The 24,207-nt window shown below is 42.6% G+C and overlaps 1 protein-coding gene across 2 annotated transcripts in view; it reads left to right on the plus strand.

The window, feature by feature from the left end:
- The window catches only part of st6galnac5a (ST6 (alpha-N-acetyl-neuraminyl-2,3-beta-galactosyl-1,3)-N-acetylgalactosaminide alpha-2,6-sialyltransferase 5a), a 55,170-nt gene that overhangs the window by 27,832 nt on the left and 3,131 nt on the right, over nucleotides 1-24,207 (plus strand). For both annotated transcript variants that reach the window (XR_013194436.1, XM_077200823.1), the window contains exons 3-4: nucleotides 9,912-10,324; nucleotides 23,457-23,564. Coding sequence is in view for 1 of the 2 variants with exons in the window: in XM_077200823.1 (XP_077056938.1) it covers nucleotides 9,912-10,324; nucleotides 23,457-23,564 (521 nt within the window). In the remaining variant the exon portion in view is untranslated. The remainder of the gene's footprint in view (nucleotides 1-9,911; nucleotides 10,325-23,456; nucleotides 23,565-24,207) is intronic.

The following is a 24,207-nucleotide window of genomic DNA, read 5'->3' on the forward strand; positions in this document are numbered from 1 at the left end:
AACTTTGATATACACAAATTACAAGCACACAACTTTATAAAACAATAATAAATTATTGCTAAAAATGTGCATTATCCAATGACCAGATGGCATGTGTTGAAACATACACACACAGCAAATAATCATCCGAGAGAACATTGTTATAATAGGTTATCAACAATAGCTATGTGTTGACAGAATCTTTGACCTTGAATTATAAATGCAATTTTGAGGAAGAATGGAGGAATGAAATCTGCAGAGGAATGGATTGAAATCTGGTAAAAAGAAAAAAAAAAAAAAGTAAACAGAGCTGAGAGTGTAAGTCTCCTATTGCCAACTGAAACCACAATAAGATTATCTTAAATATTTAATAAATGAGAAATGTCAGGAGTAGGAGATAGTATTTTTTGAAGTTCAGACGCTTCTCCATTTTCCAGGTCTGTAATATCTGCAGAATGTCTTTCCTGAGTGCAAAAACAAACAAACAAAAACAGTTAGGCTTATTGGAAAAATGGTCCTCTACCCATATTTTTGTAAAACTCCAAAAAATGTACCTATACACACAATTCAATGCAGATTCCAATTTAAATTAACACTAGTGGCACAATTGTATTCCTTTTCACACAAATTATGATTAGAGGGGCAGATTATTGATTAAAACAACTTTGCACAATTCTATATTTTGACCTCAAAAACACTTTTACCAGTAGATCATTTGTAAACTAATACATTTTAACATTTGCATCACATAGCCAGCTCCATATGTGTGGCTTTTAGTTAGCTCAACTGCTACAGCATTGCACTTGCGATCCGGATCGCTCGGGTACGAGTCCTGTGGAGTAACAACTCTATAAAAGAACTCAAAGACTTGTAGAAGCAAGCTAAAATGGTTAGGTGATACGTTACTTTCAAAAACAATTAAAGAGCATTAACCTTTTAGCTCCACTCACCGGACAGTTCATTTCCATACACCAACCAATGTCATAAAACACGGTAACACTTTATTTTGATGGTCTCTTTTGATCATAGTTACATAGACTATAACTTTGCAACTACTTGTCAACTAACTCTCATTAGAGTATTAGTAGACTGTCTGCCTAATATCTGCTAACTCATTATTGTGATGCTCCCCCAAAAGATATTCTACTGACTTTGCAAGTACATGTCAACTTCTTCTAACCCTAACCCAACAAGTCTAATACTCTACTGACTCTCTAATGAGAGTTAGTAGACTTGTATGTGCAAGTGCCGCTCAATGAATATTTCACTTTGAAAGTATCGCGAAACTTGCAAATAGCCACGTAATATCATTTTACACAAATGTCACCGCAGGCAGGTTTTACCAATGCGTCAGGGTTGGCAAAAAACACAGACCAGTGGAGATTTAAGAATAATCCCCGCTGACAATAGCAACATTCAGTAGACAATAATAATATTCTGTTTTTCTAGGACAAAAACAACTTTGTCAGAAAGTCTCACAGCCAGAATAGTCATTTAGAGATTAATGTTCTGTGCAGTTCCATTACGAATCTGTGTGGTGATGACTTGACTTGTTTCCTTCACACTTCTCTCGAACCATCGCAGACAAGAACATCACTAGACGTTTCGGTACATTTCATTTTCGGGAAAGAAACGTGCACACTCATCTACAGCAACTTGGTTCTGTTTTAAACATAATAAAACTCCTCTGTCCTCCTCCCTTCCCCATCCTCTGGCCTCTGTGCTGTTATTGGAAGCTCCAAATAATTGGGATAAACTTCTTTTTTTAGTGGCATTGTGGGAAAAAAAGAAAAGCTCTTGTCTAATTAAGAGCATGTAGGAACATGCAGCTTGGACCTTCAGCAGGGTGATGATGGGACACCAATGGGATTTGGCTAATTGCCGCTCGTTTCGTTACGGCCGGTGCGCCCCATCACGTCTTCTTTGTTAGCTCCGTATATCATGTGCTCCGTGGGCCGTTCGGGTCAGCAGAGCGATTTGCATAGAGTCAGCGATCTCGGCAGGGCCTTTAATCGATGATGCCCCAGAGCCACTTCCTCCCACAATGCAAATGCAGTTTTATTTCCTCTCACTGGCCTGATTTGAAAGAGATATCTATTTTTTTTAATTCGAGATTTGCCTGCAGCATGTACACTGAGACTAATTACTCCCTCCTTGCCTCCCTCCCTGTGTCTTTTCGCCTTCATTTTTAATTCTCTTCCTTGGGTTCTATGAAGCACTGACTAAACATCATGGAATCTCAATTAAGAAAACTGCCTGAACAAAGAAAGCTTGCCAAACAGAAGCCTTGAGCAGATTATATTAGATATATTGTTGGGGTGTTCAAATAAACATGACATCAAAATTGACCCAACTTACTTACTTAATATTTCTTTACTTATCGTGCACTATTCATCAAACTCACATTCGGGTAAACTCATTCTCAATGGAAAATCTGGTCTCCATTGTTCTCTTGTTGGCAGTGCTCAGACATTGATTAACCCTTAAATGCATGAATGTTTCGCCAATCATCTTTACATAATGATAATCTATATATCTTACACGGATGGATATCAACCTGTCGCAATAATGTAAAACTCTCCTGATATTAGAATTACAATTACAGAAGAATAAATAAAGCATATTTTGTTACCTTTTGGAGCTTGGAAGGGTTCAGTTTGAGCAGATGTTTTATACCATCATCACTGACTTCATCAGAGCTCATTTCCCAATACATTCAGCATCTGGCTCATCCTCGCCATCTCAAACATATTCTCAAAACTATATTTTTCAACATCTTCAAAATCAATATTTTGATCGCTGCCAGCTTCTTGATACTTTCTATTCTTTTGTTTTCTGCCTGCGGTAACTCTGAGTGAAATGTCACTTCATTATTGTGAAGAAGTCATCATTGCACATTCATCATAGTGCAAACTTAATACATTTTGACATTTGCATCACATAATCAGCTCCATATGCTTTGGAACATTTGGATACAAATCCTGTGAAACGCAAGTCACAATAAAAGAGATCAATCTCTTTTTAAAGAAATCTAAAATGGCATGGTTGCTTAAAGTCCCCCTGTAGTCAATAATTGTATCCCTTAAAACTCATCTTTGAACACCAAAATGACATATTTAAATGTTTTTTCCATGAAAAAAATTCGTCATGCCTCAATAGCTTGAATGTAACTCTACACCCTTGCCTCATTAAGTATGTGCGTACCTATGAATATGCAAATCTTTGGTTCACTGCAGTTTTAAAGAGAACATATTCAGCAATGGTGTTGATATGAATTTGCACATGGTTTGTCTTAAAGCACATTAAAAACACCACATAGACATAGAAACAACATTAAAAGCTGGATTTTCACCACAGGGGGACTTTAAGCAAATGCCTTTTTCATTTACATTTGCTTTTGTTGACACTATTTGTTAGGTTCAGGGTAGGGTGTAGTTTAGAGGGTTCATTATTTTCAAAACCAATAGCACATTAAACTTTTTAGCCAATGGTCTGGTGGAGTGTGGTGTCATGTCTGCAAAGCATCTCCTAGAAAAGTGTGCACGTGATGGTTTTGACATTCATGAAGCCTTGCTCAACCTGTGCAACGTTTACTTTCCAGACGCACCAGGTCTCTGATCCCCATGCTGCCATACCAGCTCACACCGAGAGTTGAGACTAATGTTCAGGCTGCTTTGTTCACACTCAGACAAAAAAGAAAGATAAGCCATGCCTAATCTGCCAGATGCCTTTCGCCTCTGGAGCCTGGGCAGACGGTACGCATGGAGACAACCTGTGGGTTTGACAAACTGGCCACGGGTTCGGGAAATGCCCTCCAACCCAAAGAAAGATGTAGTATATGTGTGTGTTGCACATATTCATACACGTATGGGAGTCGGATGTCTGCAAATGGACATGGTGGGGTCTTCGGATGCTACGAGACATCACACATTAAACCAGTTCATCACAAAGTTATCAAACGACTCCTCTGTTTTGTGTACATCTACGGACCACAAGCACAAAGCTCCTAAAGTCCCCCTGTGGAGAAAATCAAGCTTTTAATGTTGTTTATATGTCTATGTGGTGTTTTTTCATAATTATGCTTTAAGACACACCATGTGCAAATTCATGTCAACACCATTGCTGAGTCTTTTAAACTGCAGTGAACAGAAGACAGTCACAAAAACTAGGTTTAAAATCGCTGGTGTTTCTGACGTCACAAACTACTTTGTATCCAATCAGGTCAATGTGTGATCGTCAACAAGTGGATCTCTGAGCTGTTGTGAGTGAGTGGAGACGGGGCTAATATGCATATGAATGGTTCCTCATATACTGAATGAAGCAAGGGTGTAGAGTTACATTCAAGCTATTTTAAGGCATGAAGGAAAAAAACGTTTAAATGTGTCATTAGGGTGATTAAAGATGAGTTTAAAGGGATATCATTATTAACTTCAGGGGGAGTTTAAATAATTGAATAATTACATAAACCATAATTCACAAACATTTCTGATTGCCATGTGCTTAGATAACAGTGAAATATATAGTAAGCATTTCTCTCATGCATTCTCCGCATACAAGACAGCATTAACTTTTTTGCAAGAGCACATTTTGCCCCCAGCACTTCTAGAGATGCAACGACATTGCAAAAATGTCTACTCTTGTAGATTGCAGCTGCATTTGACATGATTTTTGAATTTGTATTAATGCTGCAAATAGCTAATGCTAATATTCAAGCAAATAACAAATGCTAAATTTATTTATTTTGTATTCTTGTAAAATTGTATCACAGTATATCACCTTAGCACTCATAATCTTAGCTGAACTTTCATAGAATTACACAAAATGCTTCAATTCTCAAGTCGTCATGCCAGGGTAGCATTTATGTGTCATTTTGTAAGATTACTCTTGTCATCTGCTTCTCAGATGTCTATCAATCTGATGGTGCCATTTTCCAGTGACATTTCCTCAAGCTTGATGGACAGAGTCTTACTCTCTCGGCAATATGCAATTCACAGTGTGAAGTAAAAGCTGGAGCACTGCAGAAAACACTCCGGACACGTAGTCATTTCGTTCAAACTGCACACAAATCCAATTTGCGTTTTTAATCGATCTTTAGGATTGCCTCTCTACACTTTGTCATTTTGCAAGTGATGAAATCTGATCCGTTAGTTCGGACATTGTAATCAATATGTGTTGTATTTACAGTGGTTACTACAGTAATGATGTAAGCGTCAGCAGCATGCCAAGAAACTTTCTCATAAAACTACGAATAGCTGTCATTGTGGAAAGAGAAGATGGAAAATCATGACCCGCATGAGTCAATATGGATGACATATTATGCATTCATCTGTTTAAAACTGCTGACTCAGTCACTCGTTCACTATTCACTACATGGTGAATGTGTACAAGTCATTTAAAGGAAATTTGGACAAGCTCCAAATTACATCCCAAATAATGTGAAAATCTGAGACTGTTTAGGTTACATCTATACCTTAATCTGGATACATTTGAAAAAAGCAAACCCTTTCTGTCCACACTGATGAAGGTTCACAGAGATTGTACAGAGAGACCGGACATGATAAAGTTTTCATGCTATTCTTCTGGCACTATCATTTTCTACTATTAGCAACACATCCCCACTACTTACTAGTGCGTTCAGGTCGCACTCAATCGCCATTTGCCTTTGCATTTGCCTTCATGTTTTTCCACAGGACAGCAATTTGGAGTATACATCTTCTGATATCTTTGCAGAAATGTAATATAACGTTTGTAACATTTATCTTTAGCAACACTGTAAAAGCGAATAGCAAATATCAGGAACATGCCGCTATAGCCACATGACTAAACATGCACCATCATTTTCAAAAACGTCCATTTTCAAGAACACACAATTATGTTTTATGAACAAATTTCGGGCGGACCATTTTTGATTTTCCAAAAAAAAAAAAAAGAAGAAGAAGGTTTTAAACAGATGGCAAACCATGTATATGTAACACTTTACAATAAGGTGCATTAGTTAACATCATTAACTACCTTAGTTAGCATGAACTAAGAATGAACAATACTTCTTCAGTATTTATAAATCTTAGTTAAAATTAATTTCAACATTTACTAATACATTATTAAAATCAAAGGTTGTATTTGTTAACATTAGTTAATGCACTCTGAACTAACATGACAAACAATGAACAGCTGGATTTATATTAACTAACATTAACAAAGATTAATAAATACTGTAACAAATGTATTGCTCTTGGTTAGTTCATGTTACAGTAGTTAATACATTTTATTGTAAAGTGTTACCCATGCATACATGTGGTTTGGATCAGGGTTATATTCAATATGCTTTTGTGCTGTTTAGAATACAAAAACAGATAGATTTGAGTGGATATGCCCACAAATCAATTTTTTCTTGTTGTTGTTTTCCCAGGGCAGCTTTAAATGCCCATATGTTAAGATTTGTCGGACAATGACTGCTTCGTTTAACCCTCACTAATGCCACATCTGGATGGAACAGACCTTGAGTCTCCCGTGCAAGTATCGACATTACCAGGACGTTTTTCAGCAGTTAAATGAAGGGTTTTGGGCGACACAGGAATCTCATGCGGCCCACAAGGATTGAACTCATTAAACATTATGTCAGTGGAGCAGCACCTGTGTCTTCTTTGACCTGCGGCTGAGTTTCATTACGAGTAACGAATGCCAAGAGAAGACACATGCAAATGTTGCAGCATTGCCTGCAGAATACATGGCGCCATTTGTTATTATTATTTCTCTCACAGCAGATGCCTTCATCCAGGACAAATTACACAACGCTGGCTGCGCTCTTTGCATTTTATTGATTTAAAGAGCGTGACAGAGGATGGGGAAGAGGAAATTCACTATAAATGCGACACTTCCTCGAGAAGCGGAGACGGGCGTTTATTCCTGAAACCCTTTATCCCCCAAGGATGGGGGTGTAGGGACTGTGCCCTTATCACTTTAAGAATACCAATGGTGCTTTTATGTTGGCTGGGAATAATTCATGGAAAGCTCTAGAGGATGGACAGACACACAGTGTAAACGTATGTGGAATGAAAGTGGAGATGTGCAGGAGAAGCTGGATGGTTTTTAAAACTAATCAAGGTCTGGAGGAGGTCTGAATTACCAACCGCTTCAATTATATCTGAACAATAAGATTTTGTGAATAAACACATCGTTAAGAAAAACTGCAGTGCAATATGTCAACAATATATCTTTGAATCTGGGACATTTTCTAAGTTGAAGAGAATCCTTTGATTCTCGGTGCATTTTACCTCACCCATAACAGAGAGTACCAAATCAAGGTCTGGAGACTAAATAAAACTGTTGTTCAGTCATATACGGATGTTTCTTCATCAATGGACACTTTTGAGCCTTGTGGAAATTAACTTCTCGCTAAAATAAATCCTCTGAAAAGTTTAACACAGTTTATACACTCTCACTCAAGTTAATCTGTCTTCTATCACCAAACAGCAGTTCACCCAAAAATAAAACTTCAGTCATCATCATTTACTCCCCGTCATGTTGTTTCAAACATTACTTTTGGATTCTTTCACTCATGAAAGCTTGTAGTAGAGGCTTGTATATCACAGTGACAAAGACCCGTTCACTGTCTTAATGCTCAATTCCGATTTTTTGCTCAGATCCGATTTTTTGTTTGGCTGTTCACAATACCTTTTAAAATGTGGCCTATATCAGATTCCAATGTCAACTGTTTGCGATTTCAAACTGACCCCCTTGTGCAAAAGAACAATAACAATGACATCAGACGCAGCACGCTGTCGCACTAAAGTTGGGGAGTTTATGGAGGAAGTAAGCATTTTCGTTTTTATTTCAAAATGTTTGTGTAATGGCAGCCGTAACATTAATGAGCAGGTGCTGAGGAGAAGAATGAAGAGAAAGAGAGCAAAATTGTCTATTTTCTGACACCTCACTCTCCCTCCATTGACTTGTTCCATCACTGTTCTCCATTTTGTAGGCCTAGTCAAGTTTTTAATTTTACTGTCTGTGTCTAGGGCTAACTCTCCGGCACATAATTTGTGACAAATGTCGATGTAGATTGACGTAAAAGTCGCATCAAATCCGCCTTGGTTGTTCACACTGCGGCCGCATTGAAAAAAAAAACAGACCTGGGTCTGATTCAGGACCACACATGGAAGTGGTCTAAATCTGATTTGAAAAAATCAGATCTGGGCAAGATTTGAGTGTTCACACTACTTCTGAAGAAGTCTGACCTGGACACTTGACCCCCAAAAAATCGGATTTGGGACACTTTTGCCTGCAGTCTGAACGGGGTCTATGTGACCACGTCTTGTTACATCTTATCAACAAAAGTAAAGAGAGATTTTGGTAAAGTTTTTATTTTTTTAACAACATTTAGTCTTTTTTTTGTGAAATATATTCAAGGGGGTAATCCATCAGCCGGAAGTTGAAGCCTCGCGGGAGCCGCCATTGTATCAGAACTTCACCTGCTGTTAGCATTCCATTGACTCCCATTCATTTTGGCGTCACTTTGACAGCGAATAACTTTACATCTGAGGCGTCCAAAGACTTCATTTGTCCATTATATATTTCTAAATAAACACGACAATGTATAAAAGGCTCCATTACTTTGTATCTTACATTATGGCCCCTTAGAAGCCGTTTTTGTTAAAAACAGGCTAACGACTGCGTCATAACCACGCGACTTTATGTCGTACAATAGAGACATTACCGTATAGACAGGAGGAGAAGCTCGCAGGCAATCAGGGGGACGTCCCCTCAAGGGAGAAGCCCATAGATAATGAGTCCATAAAAGCAACGGGACAAAATATTTCAACAATGTTTTTGGGGAATTGGAAATAATTCGGTATGTGGCAAGTGAATACATATGAAGTGATTAACGTTGGCAATTTTCACGCACAGCTACTAGAAGATTTACGTCTGTCAGACAGGTTGCTCACGTCATCAAGCTTAGTTTGAGTCGGGTTGAGTCTGCGCGTCAGGAACGGAAGTGCTAAAAAATCGCTAAAAATGGGCTTCAACTGTGTCAACTGAGTTCCAATGAGATGGCTCTGTCCACTTCTTAAACTGTCTATGAATATATTGCATGTTAATATAGTCAGAGTTATCATTTAATGACCTTAGAGCGTTTTCACACCTGTTTTGTTCCGAAACAGGGTCTTCATGTGTTACAATGTTGCATTTTCTACTTGGTTCGGTTTGCTTTCACAAGGAAACCTTTCAAAGCATACCACAATGTGTTTATGCAAGTCACATGCTAATTACTGTCCTCTTATTGGTCAGAGTTTCCTCTGCGTCATCCATCAAGATGATTGGCAAGTTCGCTCTATGAGCTTATTGTGGCTTTATTTTTAAGTGTCGAGACACACACAGATACTATACGAATGTTGACGTCATTCTCACTGTTAAATTATGTAATACATTCGTATTAATACTACAGCAAATTCAAACGCGCTCTCTCTGGATCTCCTCTGATAGAGGTTAACAGTGTCAAGACACACGCAAACATACTAATGTTATAATGCAGCTAGAGCAGGAATCAAGTGAAACAAATCAGTGCTTTTATCTATATTGTTTTGCCTTCAGATTAAAAGTCTGGGTAATTGAGATAAAAAATAATAATAATAATTGATGAGGGCATGGTAAAAAGGTTTTGACAGTTCTAATTTGACCTTCATATAACAAAACGTGAAAAAAAGTGAATCTCTTTGTCTCAATAAAACTCAACCCCCTGATCCATGAATGTATAGTTGAAGAAACTCCAATAAGGCATTGAGGTTGATCTTGAACTGCTACACTGGTGATCCCATTTGCTTAGCTACGAATACATTATTTAAATGACCACTGCATGTAATATAGACTCGGTATGAAATATTGAGTACGATTCTATGCTTGCATAAACTAATCTTTTCGCTCTCTCTTCCCTACAGCCTCTGAAAATGCACTGCAGGAGCTGCGCGCTGGTCACCAGCTCGGGTCATCTAACCGGTGGGGGTCGTGGAAAAGAGATCGATCAGGCGGAGTGCGTCATCCGAATGAATGATGCGCCTACGGCCCGTGGCTACGGGGCGGACGTGGGTCACCGCACGAGCCTGAGGGTCATCGCTCATTCCAGCATGCAGAGAGTCCTGCGCAGCCGCCATGAACTCCTCAACTCCAGTCAGGACACGGTCTTCATCTTCTGGGGACCCAGCAGTTACATGCGACGTGACGGGAAAGGGCTGGTTTATAACAACCTGCGGCTTATGAACCAAGTGCTGCCCAAACTCAAGGTCTACATCATCTCCTGGCAGAAAATGCTCCAGTTTGATGAGATATTCAAGAGAGAGACCGGCAAAGACAGGTAATAGGCACTTTATTAAGCTGTGCAGAGTCAATTTGAAACGGTATTATTTGATACGAGGCCAATTTTAGTATCTGTAATGATACGACCAAGAAAATAAGCTTAAATATGTGACTACTTTGATGTTACATTGAATAAAGCTAAATATTTTCAAACCCATTTCTGAACTGAAATGGGTCTTCAGAACATGATTAACCGTAAGTGTGCATTTACATGAGTGCGATGACAGACGTTTCCATCAACCTGCCAATACTATGAATGTGGTATGCCCTAATTTTTTGTGATCTACTTTTCTTATTTAAAAAATATGTTATAAGGGAAAGATGATAAGTGTCCTAGAATAGAGAGTCTGCAGAGGCCTTTATTATTCCACATTTACTGCTCTCTGAGAAGACCAACCTCTTTTCCTCTCTCAACTCCAGGATCACATGGGAGATTAGTTTGTGTGGGATTCTAGATTTGAACATTAGGTTAAGATCTCCACTTAAAGCAAAAAGGAGATTAATGTGTGAGCGAATGGAGCTGGATATAGTCATTTTTGTCCACAGAACATGCATTTGTCATGATTGTAATTTTGTTCACTCTTAAAAAATAAAGCTCCTTTCTTGGTTCCACGAAGAACATCCATGGAATCTTTCCAAATGCACAAAAAGTTCTTTAAAGCGGATAAAGGGTTCTTCAGATTATTAAAATGGTTCTTTTTAAGAACTGTTCACTGAAAGGTTCTTTGGGAACCCAAAATGGTTCTTCTATGGCATCACTGTAAAAAAAAAAAAAAAACCTTTCTAGAACCTTTATTTTTAAATGTGTAAATTTACAGGATATACAGTAGGTCCTGGTTTTATTCTAATCCTTCAAACGAACAATAATATAGTTATGGTGAAATCTCATCCTGATGCTCTCATTAGTGAATGTCTTTCCATGTTGTTTTTATCGCAAAAACTACAGAGTGCAGTTCTCCTTAAAACTCTTTGGAGGCTCGTTGGAAATAAATGCAAATATATACCATTGATGAACTGGCTTAGAATGATCCAGGAATATCTTGTAGCTTCTGTCCCTTATTATCAAAGCAGTCATATTGCAGACGTAAAAGTGTGTCTTTCTTTCATCTTGTATCTGTTTGTATCTCGTGGGAAGACAAAAGATTGCTGTGAAAATCAACCGCACTCAAGAAAAATCTGTTAGATGCCAGAAGGACAGCTTCTTTTATTGGTTTGATCAGTGTTTGTCCATGTTTGTTTGCATATAGAGAATTTCAAAGAGCTGGTCTATCAAAAGTTACTTTAATAAACAGAAACTAAGAAACTGCTACTGTCTTAAAATACAAAAAAATGCATTAATCACAAACGAAAACCAGGGATTCTTAAGATCCAAAAATGACAACAAAAGCACAAAGTTCCAGTCATTTAACATTATTAATATTCAATGAGCAGTGCCTACCACAGTACGATTTGCATCTGGGACTTTACACTTCAAGGAATATTTGGGAAAAAAAATTAATTATCATTTTAAGAGTTCTTGTCAAAGGTGTGTTTACAAAGACTTTTTAAAGACTTTCCAGTCTTTTTAGAGGCATCTTTATTTCAATTAAATCATTGGCCCTACCCATATATTATATAACAATGCTAAATATAACAAATGTGACCCTGGATCACAAAACCAGTCTTAAGTAGCACGGGTATATTTGTGAGAATAGCCAACAATACATTGTATGGGTCAAAATTATACATTTTTCTTTTATGCCAAAAATCATTAGGATATTAAGTAAAGATCATATTCCATGAAGATATTTTGTAAATTTCCTACCGTATATAAAACATTTATTTTTGTGAGTGAATACAGCACAATCGCGAACATAAATGGACAACTTTAGAGGCGATTTTCTCAATGTTTCGATTTTTCTGCACCCTCAGATTCCAGATGTTCAAATAGTTGTATCTTGGCCAAATATTGTCCTGTCCTAACAAACCATACATCAATGGAAAGCTTATTTATTCAGCTTTCATGTGATGTATACATCTCCATTTCAAAAAAATGACCAATAAGACAATAAGATTTTGTCATCCAGGGTCACAAATATTTGGTAACATACACTACCAGTCAAAAGTTTTGGATCTGTAAGTCTCTTCTGCTCACCAAGGCTGCATTTATTTGATTAAAAATACAACAACAACAAAACAGTAATATTGTGAATATTATTACAATTTAAAACAGCTGTTTTCCATGTGAATATTTTCATTTCAGGATTCTTTGAAGAATATAGAAAGTTCAAAAGAACAGCATTTATCTGAAATAGAAATCTTTTGTGACATTAAATAATACCGTTCAAAAGTTCATTGATAATAATAATAATAAATGTCTTTTTTAGCATCAAATCCGCAAATTAGATTGATTTCTGAAGGATCATGTGACACTGAAGACTGGAGTAATGATGCAGAAAATTCAGCTGTGATCACAGGAATAAATTACATTTTAAAATATATTAAAATAGAGAACAGTTATTCTAAATTGTCGTAATGTTTACAAACATTTTTAATAATATTAATTATTTTGTATTTTTAATCAAATAAATGCAGCCTTGGTGAGCAGAAGAGACTTCTTTTAAAAACATAAAACATCTTACAGATCCAAAACTTTTGACTAGTAGTCTATTTCATTCATTAGTTTGTTTTTATGAAATCCTCCTGAGAAAACTCAAAATGTGGATCTTTAACTGCAATCTGTCAAATGAGCAATCAGACTTGATTTAAGTCTCAAGAGACAATGCAACAAAGTTATAAACTGTATATATGTAATTCACTACAAATAACCCCTTCATAAGACTAATTCGTTTAGGAATCGGATTATGGTTGCGCTGAATGTTTGTGTTTCACTATAAAGAATCAGCTTGCAATTATTTCTGTAATCAGACTTCACTAGTCGTGCATAATTTTGGCACTGTATATTCAGTAATGGCACTGTATATATCAAGGAATCACTGTCAAAGTATTTTACAACAGGATTCCATATGCATCTGCGGAAGAATGCACACGCGAGAGTCATTCGGTTCAAACTTTGCAGATCTATTAGGGGGACTGTATCAGGGTTGTGGACTCCCATTACCCGCGGTAAAATCACTGTAACACATGGCGTCTAATGGCTTATTGCTTTATTAAAGTATCATAGTGACCTGAGAGCCTCAATCTGCTCGGTCCTTCTGAAGCTGTTCTTACAGTTAGACCCCAAGACTACTTTTAACGTAATTCAGGCTGATGGTGCTATAATTCGTGCATGGTGGGTCATGTAAATAGTCATGCAGGAACACTTGGCAGTCGGGACGCAGTGCCTTTGCTCTCTGGCCTGGCAGTGACAGACAGCCCTGTGGCAGAAACACAGCCCAATGTGTTTTGGCATTTTGTTTTTCCACGACTTAGCAGTTTGTTTGTCTCTCTTCTGTTGTTTTCTCCTGCATCTGGTCACACTGGCTTCTAAACAACCCTGCTGTGGAGAATACGGTCTGTCAGAATGTGTTCACGGGGATTCTAAGCATAAATCTAAGCAATATGTTTCCATGATATATGGATAGCATTTGCTGGATATTGAATGTTGAATATTATGTTTAGTATCCTATTTTTGTAGTGACTTAATGGGTAAAATACAAACTCACACTTGAATTCTTTGGATAATTAAAATGCAGAGGTTGTGGTCATTCCCTCTGCCGCTTTGAATTGATTAATTTTCTCACGTAATACTGTACCACACACATTTCTGTAAGTGCTCTTCATGTAATAAACATTGTTAGGCATTATCATCCTAATCAAAGACTCAGTGGTGTATCATTGTGTGCATTCCAGAAATCATTTGTTTCTTCTGAAAAATCATTGAAAGAAACTAGCACAAATATAGTAATATATTCATTTATTGATTTGATTTCATTTAACCCTCAAATGACATGATATGTTTATGACTTCAGGGGGCATCTTTATCCTTGGATATTTTCCTGAGACTATAAGCTAAATGAACCGACTTTCAACTGACAGTCATACATATTTTTTCAAACATCCTCTATTTGAAAATCAAGTACAGCTGAAATGACAGAAAATCTACACATCCATTATAATGATTTTCATTTTTATTAGTTCTCCCACCTCCATAATCACCGTGACCGGGACATGTTTGGTTCACTTAGTTTTGTCGTGGTCATGAGACATTAACTCGCAGGAATGTGATAATATGGCGTGGCCATGAGATATTAAATTGTGGGAAAGTGACTGAAACGTGTTATTAAACTAAACAAAACACAGAGGAGATCACAAGAGCAACCATAAGTAACAAAAACCACACTCGTTTACATGACAACGATGTACTAAAAATGGAAACGTTTGTCCTTTGTGTTTTTCGCGTACAGACAACGTTGTCAAAACGATCTCCGTTCACATGGATCTGCGTAAACGATTAAAAGCACTGTATTCTGCTGCCAGGCCAGTGGGTGGCGATGTCACTTTGTGAAGAAACACTACAAGCCTATAGACTGAACACGTAACACTCATGCACATGAAGTCACCGGTTTCACAAATTCACGTTTTGTAGTTTACACAGACACGATAATGGTATTGTTTCCAAAAACTGGCATTTTGAAACCCATTTTTGCGATTTCAGGCCCGCAAAATGCCATTGTTGTGTAAATGAACGGGCAAAATGCATAGAAATGTTTCCGTTGAAAACGGTGTCAAGTAAACGTCCCCTTAGTGTCAACGAGAACAGAGAACAGACCAGGAGTAACTGAAACACAGGGCTTAAATATACAGTGAAACTTAATGAGAGACCGGTGCCAAAAATGAACATAATGAGTAACCAAGGAGACAGAGAGGGAAAACGTCTCGGTTACGTATGTAACCCTCGTTCCCTGAGTAGGGAACGGAGACGTTACGTCGGATGACGACGAATGGGGTTTCGCTTAGAACACCTATCGACTTCGAGTATTACAAAACGAGCCAATGGCAAAGAAATGCCATGGGTCTGCGGAATTTGCATAGCGTATCTCCGCCTTACCTCGTGGGTATAAAAGGAGGACGCCGGCAACAGGCAGATATGTTTCTTCGCTGAGGAGCCAAGACTGAGCTCAGGCGTTCCCCGCGGTACAGCGGAAAGTGGCAGGCAGACGTAACGTCTCCGTTCCCTACTCAGGGAACGAGGGTTACATACGTAACCGAGACGTTCCCTTTCGTTGTCACTCCGAGTTACGTCGGATGACGACGAATGGGGTTACCAGTCTAATCACGCCACCTTCTCAGCTGTCTTCCAGTGCCCTGCGTAAATCTGAGATCCCTGTCGTGAGACTGGCACGGACGAAGGACTCCTATTTAGCACAGGAATACCAAGGTACACTGGGGGCATATCCCAAAGTTTAGGGGAAATATGCAATTACTGCCAACCCAGAGGGGGGGGACTTAGAGAATACACATATGACCCGAAGGAGACATATGGAGAACACTGGGGTGTCCAGCCGCAGGTGGAATATTTCAACCCCAGGGGTGGCAAGGTGGCTTGCCAAGGGAAAGACACACGCTCAGAGAGGCTTACAGTGGAAATACACATGTGGGGGTCGCTCAGAGGAGGGACCATGCACACGGGAGGCACCTAGCCGACGCACAGGCAATAGACACTGGCGCCAACGTCAAGAGTGCTGGAGGAACTCAGGGCTTTTTGGGGAAGCTCACCTGAGGAGAATATCGCACGTATCCAGTCCGTGGAGTGGAATGGCGAGCAAGCGAAGACACCTGAGCGGGTCCAGTACTAGCTGGTTGAAGCGAGTACATGAGAGGACACTGGCTCCACTCGGAGATTGTAGAATCTGGCGAATGTGTTAGGTGTCGCCCAGCCTGCAGCTCTGCAGATGTCTGTTAGCGAGGCGCCATGCGCTAGAGCCCAAGAGGATGCCACACTCCGGGTGGAGTGGGCGGTCACACCAAGGGGGCACGGTCGACCTTGCTGCTGGTATGCCAAGGCAATGGCGTCCACTATCCAGTGAGACAGCCTTTGCTTGGAGAGAGCCTTTCCCTTCAGCTTCCCACCATAACAGACAAAGAGCTGGTCTGAAGTCCTGAAACACTGCGTCCTGTCTACATAGGCGCGGAGGGCGCGTACTGGACAGAGCAGTGCCAAGGCTGGGTCTGCCTCCTCCGGGGGCAGCGCTTGCAGGTTCACCACCTGGTCCCGGAAGGGAGTGGTAGGAACCTTGGGCACATATCCAGGCCGGGGTCTCAGGATCACGTGAGAGTAAGCCGGCCCAAATTCCAGGCACGCTTCGTCAACGGAGAATGCATGCAAGTCCCCCACCCTCTTGATGGAGGCCAATGCAACCAGGAGCGCTGTCTTCATAGACAGGAACTTAAGCTCCACTGATTGCAAAGGCTCAAAGGGAGCACTCCGCAGGGCAGTTAGAACCACTGAGAGGTCCCAAGAGGGAACGAGAGGAGGACGAGGAGGATTCAGTCTCCTCGCTCCTCTCAGGAACCTGATGATCAGGTCGTGCCTTCCAACAGACTTACCTTCGACTGGGTCATGGTGTGCGGCAATAGCGGCAACATAGACTTTCAGGGTGGAGGGAGACAGCCTTCGCTCCAGCCTATCTTGAAGGAAGGAAAGCACGACACTAATCGAACATCTCCGGGGGTCTTCTCTTGAAGAGAAGAGCACCAGTTGACGAAGAGGTTCCACTTCAACGCGTAGACGTGTCTCGTGGACGACGCTCTAGCGGAAGTGATGGTAGCCGCCACCGTAGGTGGAAGGGTACTCAAACCTGCTTCGTCCCGTCCAGGAGCCACACGTGGAGGTTCCAAAGATCGGGACGAGGGTGCCATAGGGTGCCCCGTCCCTGAGAAAGGAGGTCCTTCCTCAGGGGAATCGGCCAGGGAGGTGCTGTCGCGAGGAGTACTAGTTCGGAGAACCAGGTCCGGGCGGGCCAGTATGGCGCGACCAGAATGACCTGCTCCTCGTCCTCCCTGACCTTGCGCAGGGTCTGCGCAAGAAGGCTCACTGGGGGAAACGCATATTTGCGGCCCCGCGGCCAGCTGTGCGCCAGTGCATCCGTGCCGAGCGTGCCCTCGGTCAGGGAATAGTACAGGGCGCAATGGGTCGAGTCGTGAGAGGCAAACAGATCTATCTGTGCGTCCCCGAACTGGTCCCAAATCAGCTGAACCGACTGGGGATGGAGTCGCCAATCTCCCGGGAGGGGCTGAAGCCGTGCGCTGCACAGTTCAGGGCTCCGGGGATGTAAATGGCATGAAGCGACCTCAGATGCTTCTGACTCCATATGAGGAGGTGGCGGGCGAGTTGCGACATACGGCGGGAGCGTAGACCACCTTGATGGTTGATGTACGCTACAGTGGCGGTATTGTCTGAGCGGACTAGTACGTGTTGGTTCTTGAGCACGGCCCGGAAGCGGCGCAAAGCAAGACGTACGGCCAGCAACTCGAGGCAATTGACATGCCAGAGGCGACGGGGTCCTGTCCAGGAGCCCGCGGCAGCACGTCCATTGCACATGGCACCCCAGCCCGTGGAGGAGGCATCTGTCGTTACAACAACATGCCGCGAAGCTCGTTCCAGGGGCACTCCGGCCCGTAGAAAACTGAGGTTCGACCACGGGGTGAAGGTCTGACGGCAGGTCGGAGTAACTGTTACTCGGAGGGTGCCGTGTTGCCATGCCCACCTCGGGACTCGGTCGCGAAGCCAAAGCTGAAGCGGTCTCATATGAAGCAATCCGAGCGGCGTTGCCGCGGCTGCAGAAGCCATATGCCCAGGAGCCTCTGAAAAAGTTTCAGTGGAACCGCACTCTTGCCCTCGAACTGTCTCAGGCAAGTCAGCAGTGACTGCGCGCGCGCTAGCTCGTAAGCTGCGCGGACATGGCGACCGAGTCGATATCCATACCGAGAAAAGAGATCCTCTGCACGGGGCAAAGTTTGCTCTTCTCCCAGTTGACCCGAAGGCCCAGACGAGCTAGGTGCCGAAGCACTAGGTCCCTGTGTTCGCAACCTGAACTCGAGAGTGAGCTATGACCAGCCAGTCGTCGATATAACTCAGGATGCGAACCCCGTGTTCCCGAAGGGGAACAAGGGCAGCCTCGACGACCTTCGTGAAGATGCGAGGAGACAGGGCTAGCCCGAAAGGGAAAACCGCGTACTGGATGCCTGCCCCTGAAAGAAAACCGAAGGAACGGTCTGTGTCAAGGAGAATAGAGACATGAAGTAGGCGTCCTTCAGGTCGATCGCTGCAAACCAATCCTAGGCCGTATGCATTCGAAAACGCGTTTGAGCATCTTGAACGGCATCCTGTGAAGGGAGCGGTTCAGCACGCGCAAGTCCAGGACTGGCCGTAACCCACCGGTTTTATTGGGGACAATGAAGTAGGGGCTGAGAAGCCGGCTGACCTCATCTCGGCTGGAGGGACAGTCTCGATTGCGCCCTTCGCCAGCAGGGTGGCAATCTCTGCTCTCCTGATGGGGGCATAGCCACCGACAAAAGTGGAGCGGACTCCCCAAGTGGGGAGGAGACCGTGCGAACTGAATCGCATAGCCGAGCCTGATGGTCCGCGCGACCCAGCGGGACAGACGGGGAAGCTCTAACCAGGCTCCCAGGAACTGAACCAGCGGGATCATGCGACCACAGGCGTCCCCCCGGAGGGGCAGCGAAGCGGAGTAACTGGCCCAGACGTGGACGGCATAGCGGCCCGATGTGGGGGCACAGTTAGCAACCGCGCCCTGGCAGAGGGGCCAGGGGAGGACCAGGCTGGTCGTCCCGCGGGGGCCTGCTCTGCCAGGGGTCTGGCGACAGAGGGGGACAGGGGCGAAGCGGTCCGTGGACGGCACACCATGTCAACCACCTCTGGGACAGAGGGGGACGAGGAGAGCACGGCTTGTGGGCGGCGCTCTGTGACGTCCGAGAACTCTGTGCTCAGAGACGGGAGAATCAGCTCTTTGGAGAATAAGGATTCTTCCCCGGCCCTCCCCGGGGAAAGGAGTGGTCCTGCTACCAACTCCTGGAAAGAACTGAGTCCCATCTCTGAGGAGCCCAACTCAAGAGCGCCGCTTAACCCGGCGTGTAGCGGGGTGCGGGGCTGGAGAGGACTGTGGCGTCCGACCGCGGCCTCCAGAGCCGACCCGGGTGAACGGGCGGGGTGGGAGCCGCGGGGGGGCGCCCTCGGCAGTGGGCAGACCGAGGGATCTGAGCGGACGGCGGGGCCGTCGGGACAGAATCAACCTCAGCCTGCTCCATCACCGAGGTGCCCGTCTCACGAGCGCCGCTTAACCCGGCGTGTAGCGGGGGGCGGGGCTGGAGAGGGCTGTGGCGTCCGCCCGCGGCCCCCAGAGCCGGCCCGTGAACGGGCGGGGTGGGAGCCGCGGGAGGGCGCCTTCGGCGGTGGGCAGACGAGGGATCTGAGCGGACGGCGGGGCCGTCGGGACAGAATCAACCTCACTCTGCTCATGGGCGGCTGAGAGCTGTTGGGCAAGCCCTCAACCGCACCGCCGAAGAGGCCGACCTGGGATATGGGAATGTCGGACAGACGGGTCCGCGCGACATCCAGCACATCAGACAGGTTCAGCCACAGACTGGTGAGCATCACCTGACCCAGGGAGCGTACGGCCACTTTCGTCGCTCAGAGAGCAAGGTCAGTGGCGGCGCGCAGCTCAGTGAAGAGCCCTGGGTCAGTCCCGCCCTCGTGCAGGTCCATGAGCATCTGGGTCAGGTGGACCAGCAGAATGACCATGGCATGCAGTGAGGCGGCTGCCAGTCCCGTGGCGCTATAGGATCTCGCCACAAGCGTAGACGAAAAACTACAGGCCACGGGCGGGTGCTTAGGATTGCGCCGAGAAGAAGCACTCTGAGGACACATAGCATCGCAACAGAGCGTTCAGCCGGGGGAACCCCAGTGTACCCAAGGGCAGCGGCCCCATCGAGGGGAGGAAAGGCGGATGAGATCAGCGAGCGGTCCTAAGAAGACAAGGGGGTCTTCTAGGACTTCGAGATCTCATCATGCACGTCCGGGAAGAGAGGTATTGGGGTTTGCCACGGACGAGGGTCGGCGGCCTTACCCAAAACCAATCGTCCCAGGAAAGCATGGCCGTCATCTCCGGATCAGACTCAGGCACAGCCGTATGCACACCGGAAGGTGGCAGCTGTGACGAGCCCTCACTTCCAGAAGACTCAAGCCCACCTAGTGATGCTGCAACAGACATGGCATCTTCCTCTGTAGCTTCAACTGAAACACGCGGGCCACCAGAGGGTAGACTCGCGGGAATCAGCAGTTCACTAGCGGGCACCGTCATCGAAGAGGGGGGCTGGGGTCACGGACACATAGTCGGCGCCTTGTTCCAGACCGTAACCCTCAGGTCACCCTGGCCACCAGCCGAAGATCGGGGGGTGGATGAGGGGACTCTCACTCTTGCGAGTTCACCGAGTCTCGACCTATTTATGACGCGATGATCACGTTCCCTTGCGAGAACATGAGTCACCCACGAGCGCTGTTCAAGCATGATCAAACACACTAGACAGCGCTCGTGCCCATCAGAGTCCGATACCAGTCCGCTGCAACCAGAAATGCACGGGCGAGCCGTCTTTAAAAAGACGTGCCGCGTGCGAGCTCTTTTATGAGAGGAGAGAAAAAACTCCGCGATGTTGAAGCGCACAGGGAGACACACACACACTGGCAGATTACTGCACAGATCAGCAGGCACTGTGAGCTCGCTGCAGATCGCCGTCACACCAACACCGGAGAGAGAAGCTCGTCTCGTAGAGCGAAGTCAGAGATGACTGTGGAGTGAAGAAATGCTCTTGGCTCCGAAGCGAAAACATATCTGCCTGTTGCCGGCGTCCTCCTTTTATACCCACGAGGTAAGGCGGAGATACGCTATGCAAATTCCGCAGACCCATGGCATTTCTTTGCCATTGGCTCGTTTTGTAATACTCGAAGTCGATAGGTGTTCTAAGCGAAACCCCATTCGTCGTCATCCGACGTAACTCGGAGTGACAACGAAAGGGAACAATAATTTTATTCCAGCTTCATGCATTCTTTTTTTTAAATCAAGCTGAGAAAAATTCATTTTTGTTAAATATACATACAAATAAAATAATAAAAAAGAAATAATACATCCAGATGGTATTCAGAACAATAATCATAGATGGTAGATCGAGTCCATCAACACCACTAAAGCTTCACAATCTTATAGCTTGTCCTGGGTCATTATTTCATTCAGTAACATTAGGCGGTTTTGATTTATATGCTATTTAATGCTGATGATCGCGTTATTTTACATATGCATCTGCTTACATATGATATCGCTTGTTTCTGCTGCTTCTTCACATGTGTTTTGATCTGTCAGAAGTATTATTATTGCAGTGTCATAGCAACCCCTACCATATAACAGTGAAAACACGGAAAGCCAGAAATTTCTGTCAAAGGCGGCAAACGAGTTAAGCCTGTATATAGAAGGTTGTGATTAGTTACTGTATGAGGGAGTCATTGCATTTTTCATTCAACCAATTTGTTCAAAAACTCTGATTCATTCATAAACAAATTAGTGGTTGGCTGCATTCAAATATATATATATATATATACACACACTTCCCTGCATATTCAAGCCGAAAAGAGTATGTGAAAAGTGTAGTAGGCTATGTATGAATTCACAGTAATCATAAACTCCTATACCCATAACCTCCTATTTACGGCGAGATTCTGAAGTGCGTTTAACTTGACACAGGCACACAAACATTTTTGAACTCTTCCTAATCAAACTCACCTGATTCAAGGCATCAACATTGTTAGTAGAGACTCCAAGACCTGAAATATATACGGGTCAGATAAGGGTGACATCCAAGATGTGCCCTGTTGGTGTACCTCCAGGAACAGGGTTGGGAAACACTTGTCTAGCACACACAGACAACAAAACATGTTGTGAGTGAACCGGCCATTAAAAATGTGAGAGGTATGGCAGTAGAATTTTAAAAAGTCTAGAGACGTGCTTTTTAAAAATTTAATTTTGTTTATCTTGAGCGCTGTGTTTTTGGAATGCCATATCATGCGAAATCATGAATCATGAATAAAAGGAAAGAATGGCTGTGGAATGCAAAGTCACGTTCTGTGTGAAAAGCCCATAACTATGGAAGCTTGTTTTCACCACAGAATAAAACATTTTAAAAGATAATTGTGACTTTTTATCTCACATTTGCAAGTTTACATCTTGCAATTCTTAACTTTATTTCTCAGAATTGATATAAAGTGAGATATAAAGTCAGAATTGCAAGATATAAACTCACAATTGCGATAAACTCACACGCAATTGCAACTTTATATCTTCCAATTACGTGTTATAAAGTCAGAATTGCGAGATATAAACGTGCAATTCTGAGAAAAAAAGTCAGAATTGCGAGTTTGTTCCTCACAATTCTGACTTTAGAACTCGGAATTGCGACTTTATATCACGCAAGTCAAAATTGCGAGACAAAAAGTCATTTTTTATTTTTTATTCGGTGGCGGAGACATGCTTCCATACATATGGCCACAATTTTTTTTCCCGCGATATTTACGTCAGAGCAGACCCTCCAATTATTAGTTCTTAGGGTCAAAGTTAACAGAAAAAACACAAATAAAAAGTTTGGCAGACCATGTCAGGTGCAACCCATTTTTGAGACTTTGACTCCCAGACTAATAACTGTGCAGAGGTTTAGATGTTGATTAATTCCACTGTATATTCCAGCAACTGCACAAGAGATTATTTACATTGCATTTGCCAGACAGTGGATACTCTGTTATCGGAAGGAATTTAACAGTAATCAGAGGCTTCTAATCAATCACGTCCTGTTGTTCACTAATGCTTTGTTTTCTTTTATTAATGTGTTATTTGTCAAAGATTCACCAGGGATTTCATGTCAGACGGCAGGTTGGCAGAACTGATGAACAGTTGATGATAATGTTCAGTTGCAGAAATGATCCTGACAGCTGGTCGGCTCTCTAAACGCAACAACATCTTAGGGTTACGTGTTCGGAATTTCGAACGGAAATGTCTTCTGGAATGTTAACTACTGCACACCTCGCAGTTTGGTATTCATTGTATTGTTTTCAGCAGACAGTCTCTCTCTCTCTCTGTTTCTCTTTTCAGGAGAATCTCTAACTCGTGGTTAAGCACAGGCTGGTTCACAATGACTATTGCTTTAGAGCTTTGTGACAGAATCAATGTTTATGGCATGGTGCCTCCAGACTTCTGTAGGTAAGTCATTTCAATGCATTGTGTTTGGGGTTTTGTGAAAATGTTTTTCTTTTGCATTTTTCTTATTTATACCGTGTATAAAATAGATACCGTATATTATATAAAATATACATTTTTCAATGTTTCTGAAATAAGTCTCATTTGCTTATCAAAGCTGTGTGTATTTGATCAAAAATACAGTAAACAGTAATATTACGAAATATTATTAACATTTTAAATAACAGTTTTATATTTTAATATATTTTTAGAATATAATTGATTTCCTGTGATGGCAAAACTGAATTTTCAGCATCATTACTCCAGTCTTCAGTGTCACATGATCCTTCAGAAATCATTCTGATATGCTGATTTGGAGCTCGAAAAAAGATTTCTTATTATTATCAATGTTGAAAATAGGTTTTTCAGGATTCTTTGATGAATAGAAAGTGTAACAATGTAATGTAACAATATAAAAAGACATTTTTGTAATTTTGATACAACGCATCCTTGCTGAATAAAAGTATTAAATAAATAAATAACCTTTTCAATGTTTAAAGAACATCTGACCATTTATTCAAATGAATTCTTGTCACAAGATTAATGCCACAAATGTGTTTATTTTATTATTGACCTAGAAATAATCACGCACTATTACAATTCTATC

Source organism: Siphateles boraxobius, unplaced genomic scaffold (assembly GCF_051911475.1).
Source record: "Siphateles boraxobius isolate OS27281-9 unplaced genomic scaffold, OSU_SipBor_1 1, whole genome shotgun sequence".
NCBI lineage: Eukaryota > Metazoa > Chordata > Actinopteri > Cypriniformes > Leuciscidae > Siphateles > Siphateles boraxobius.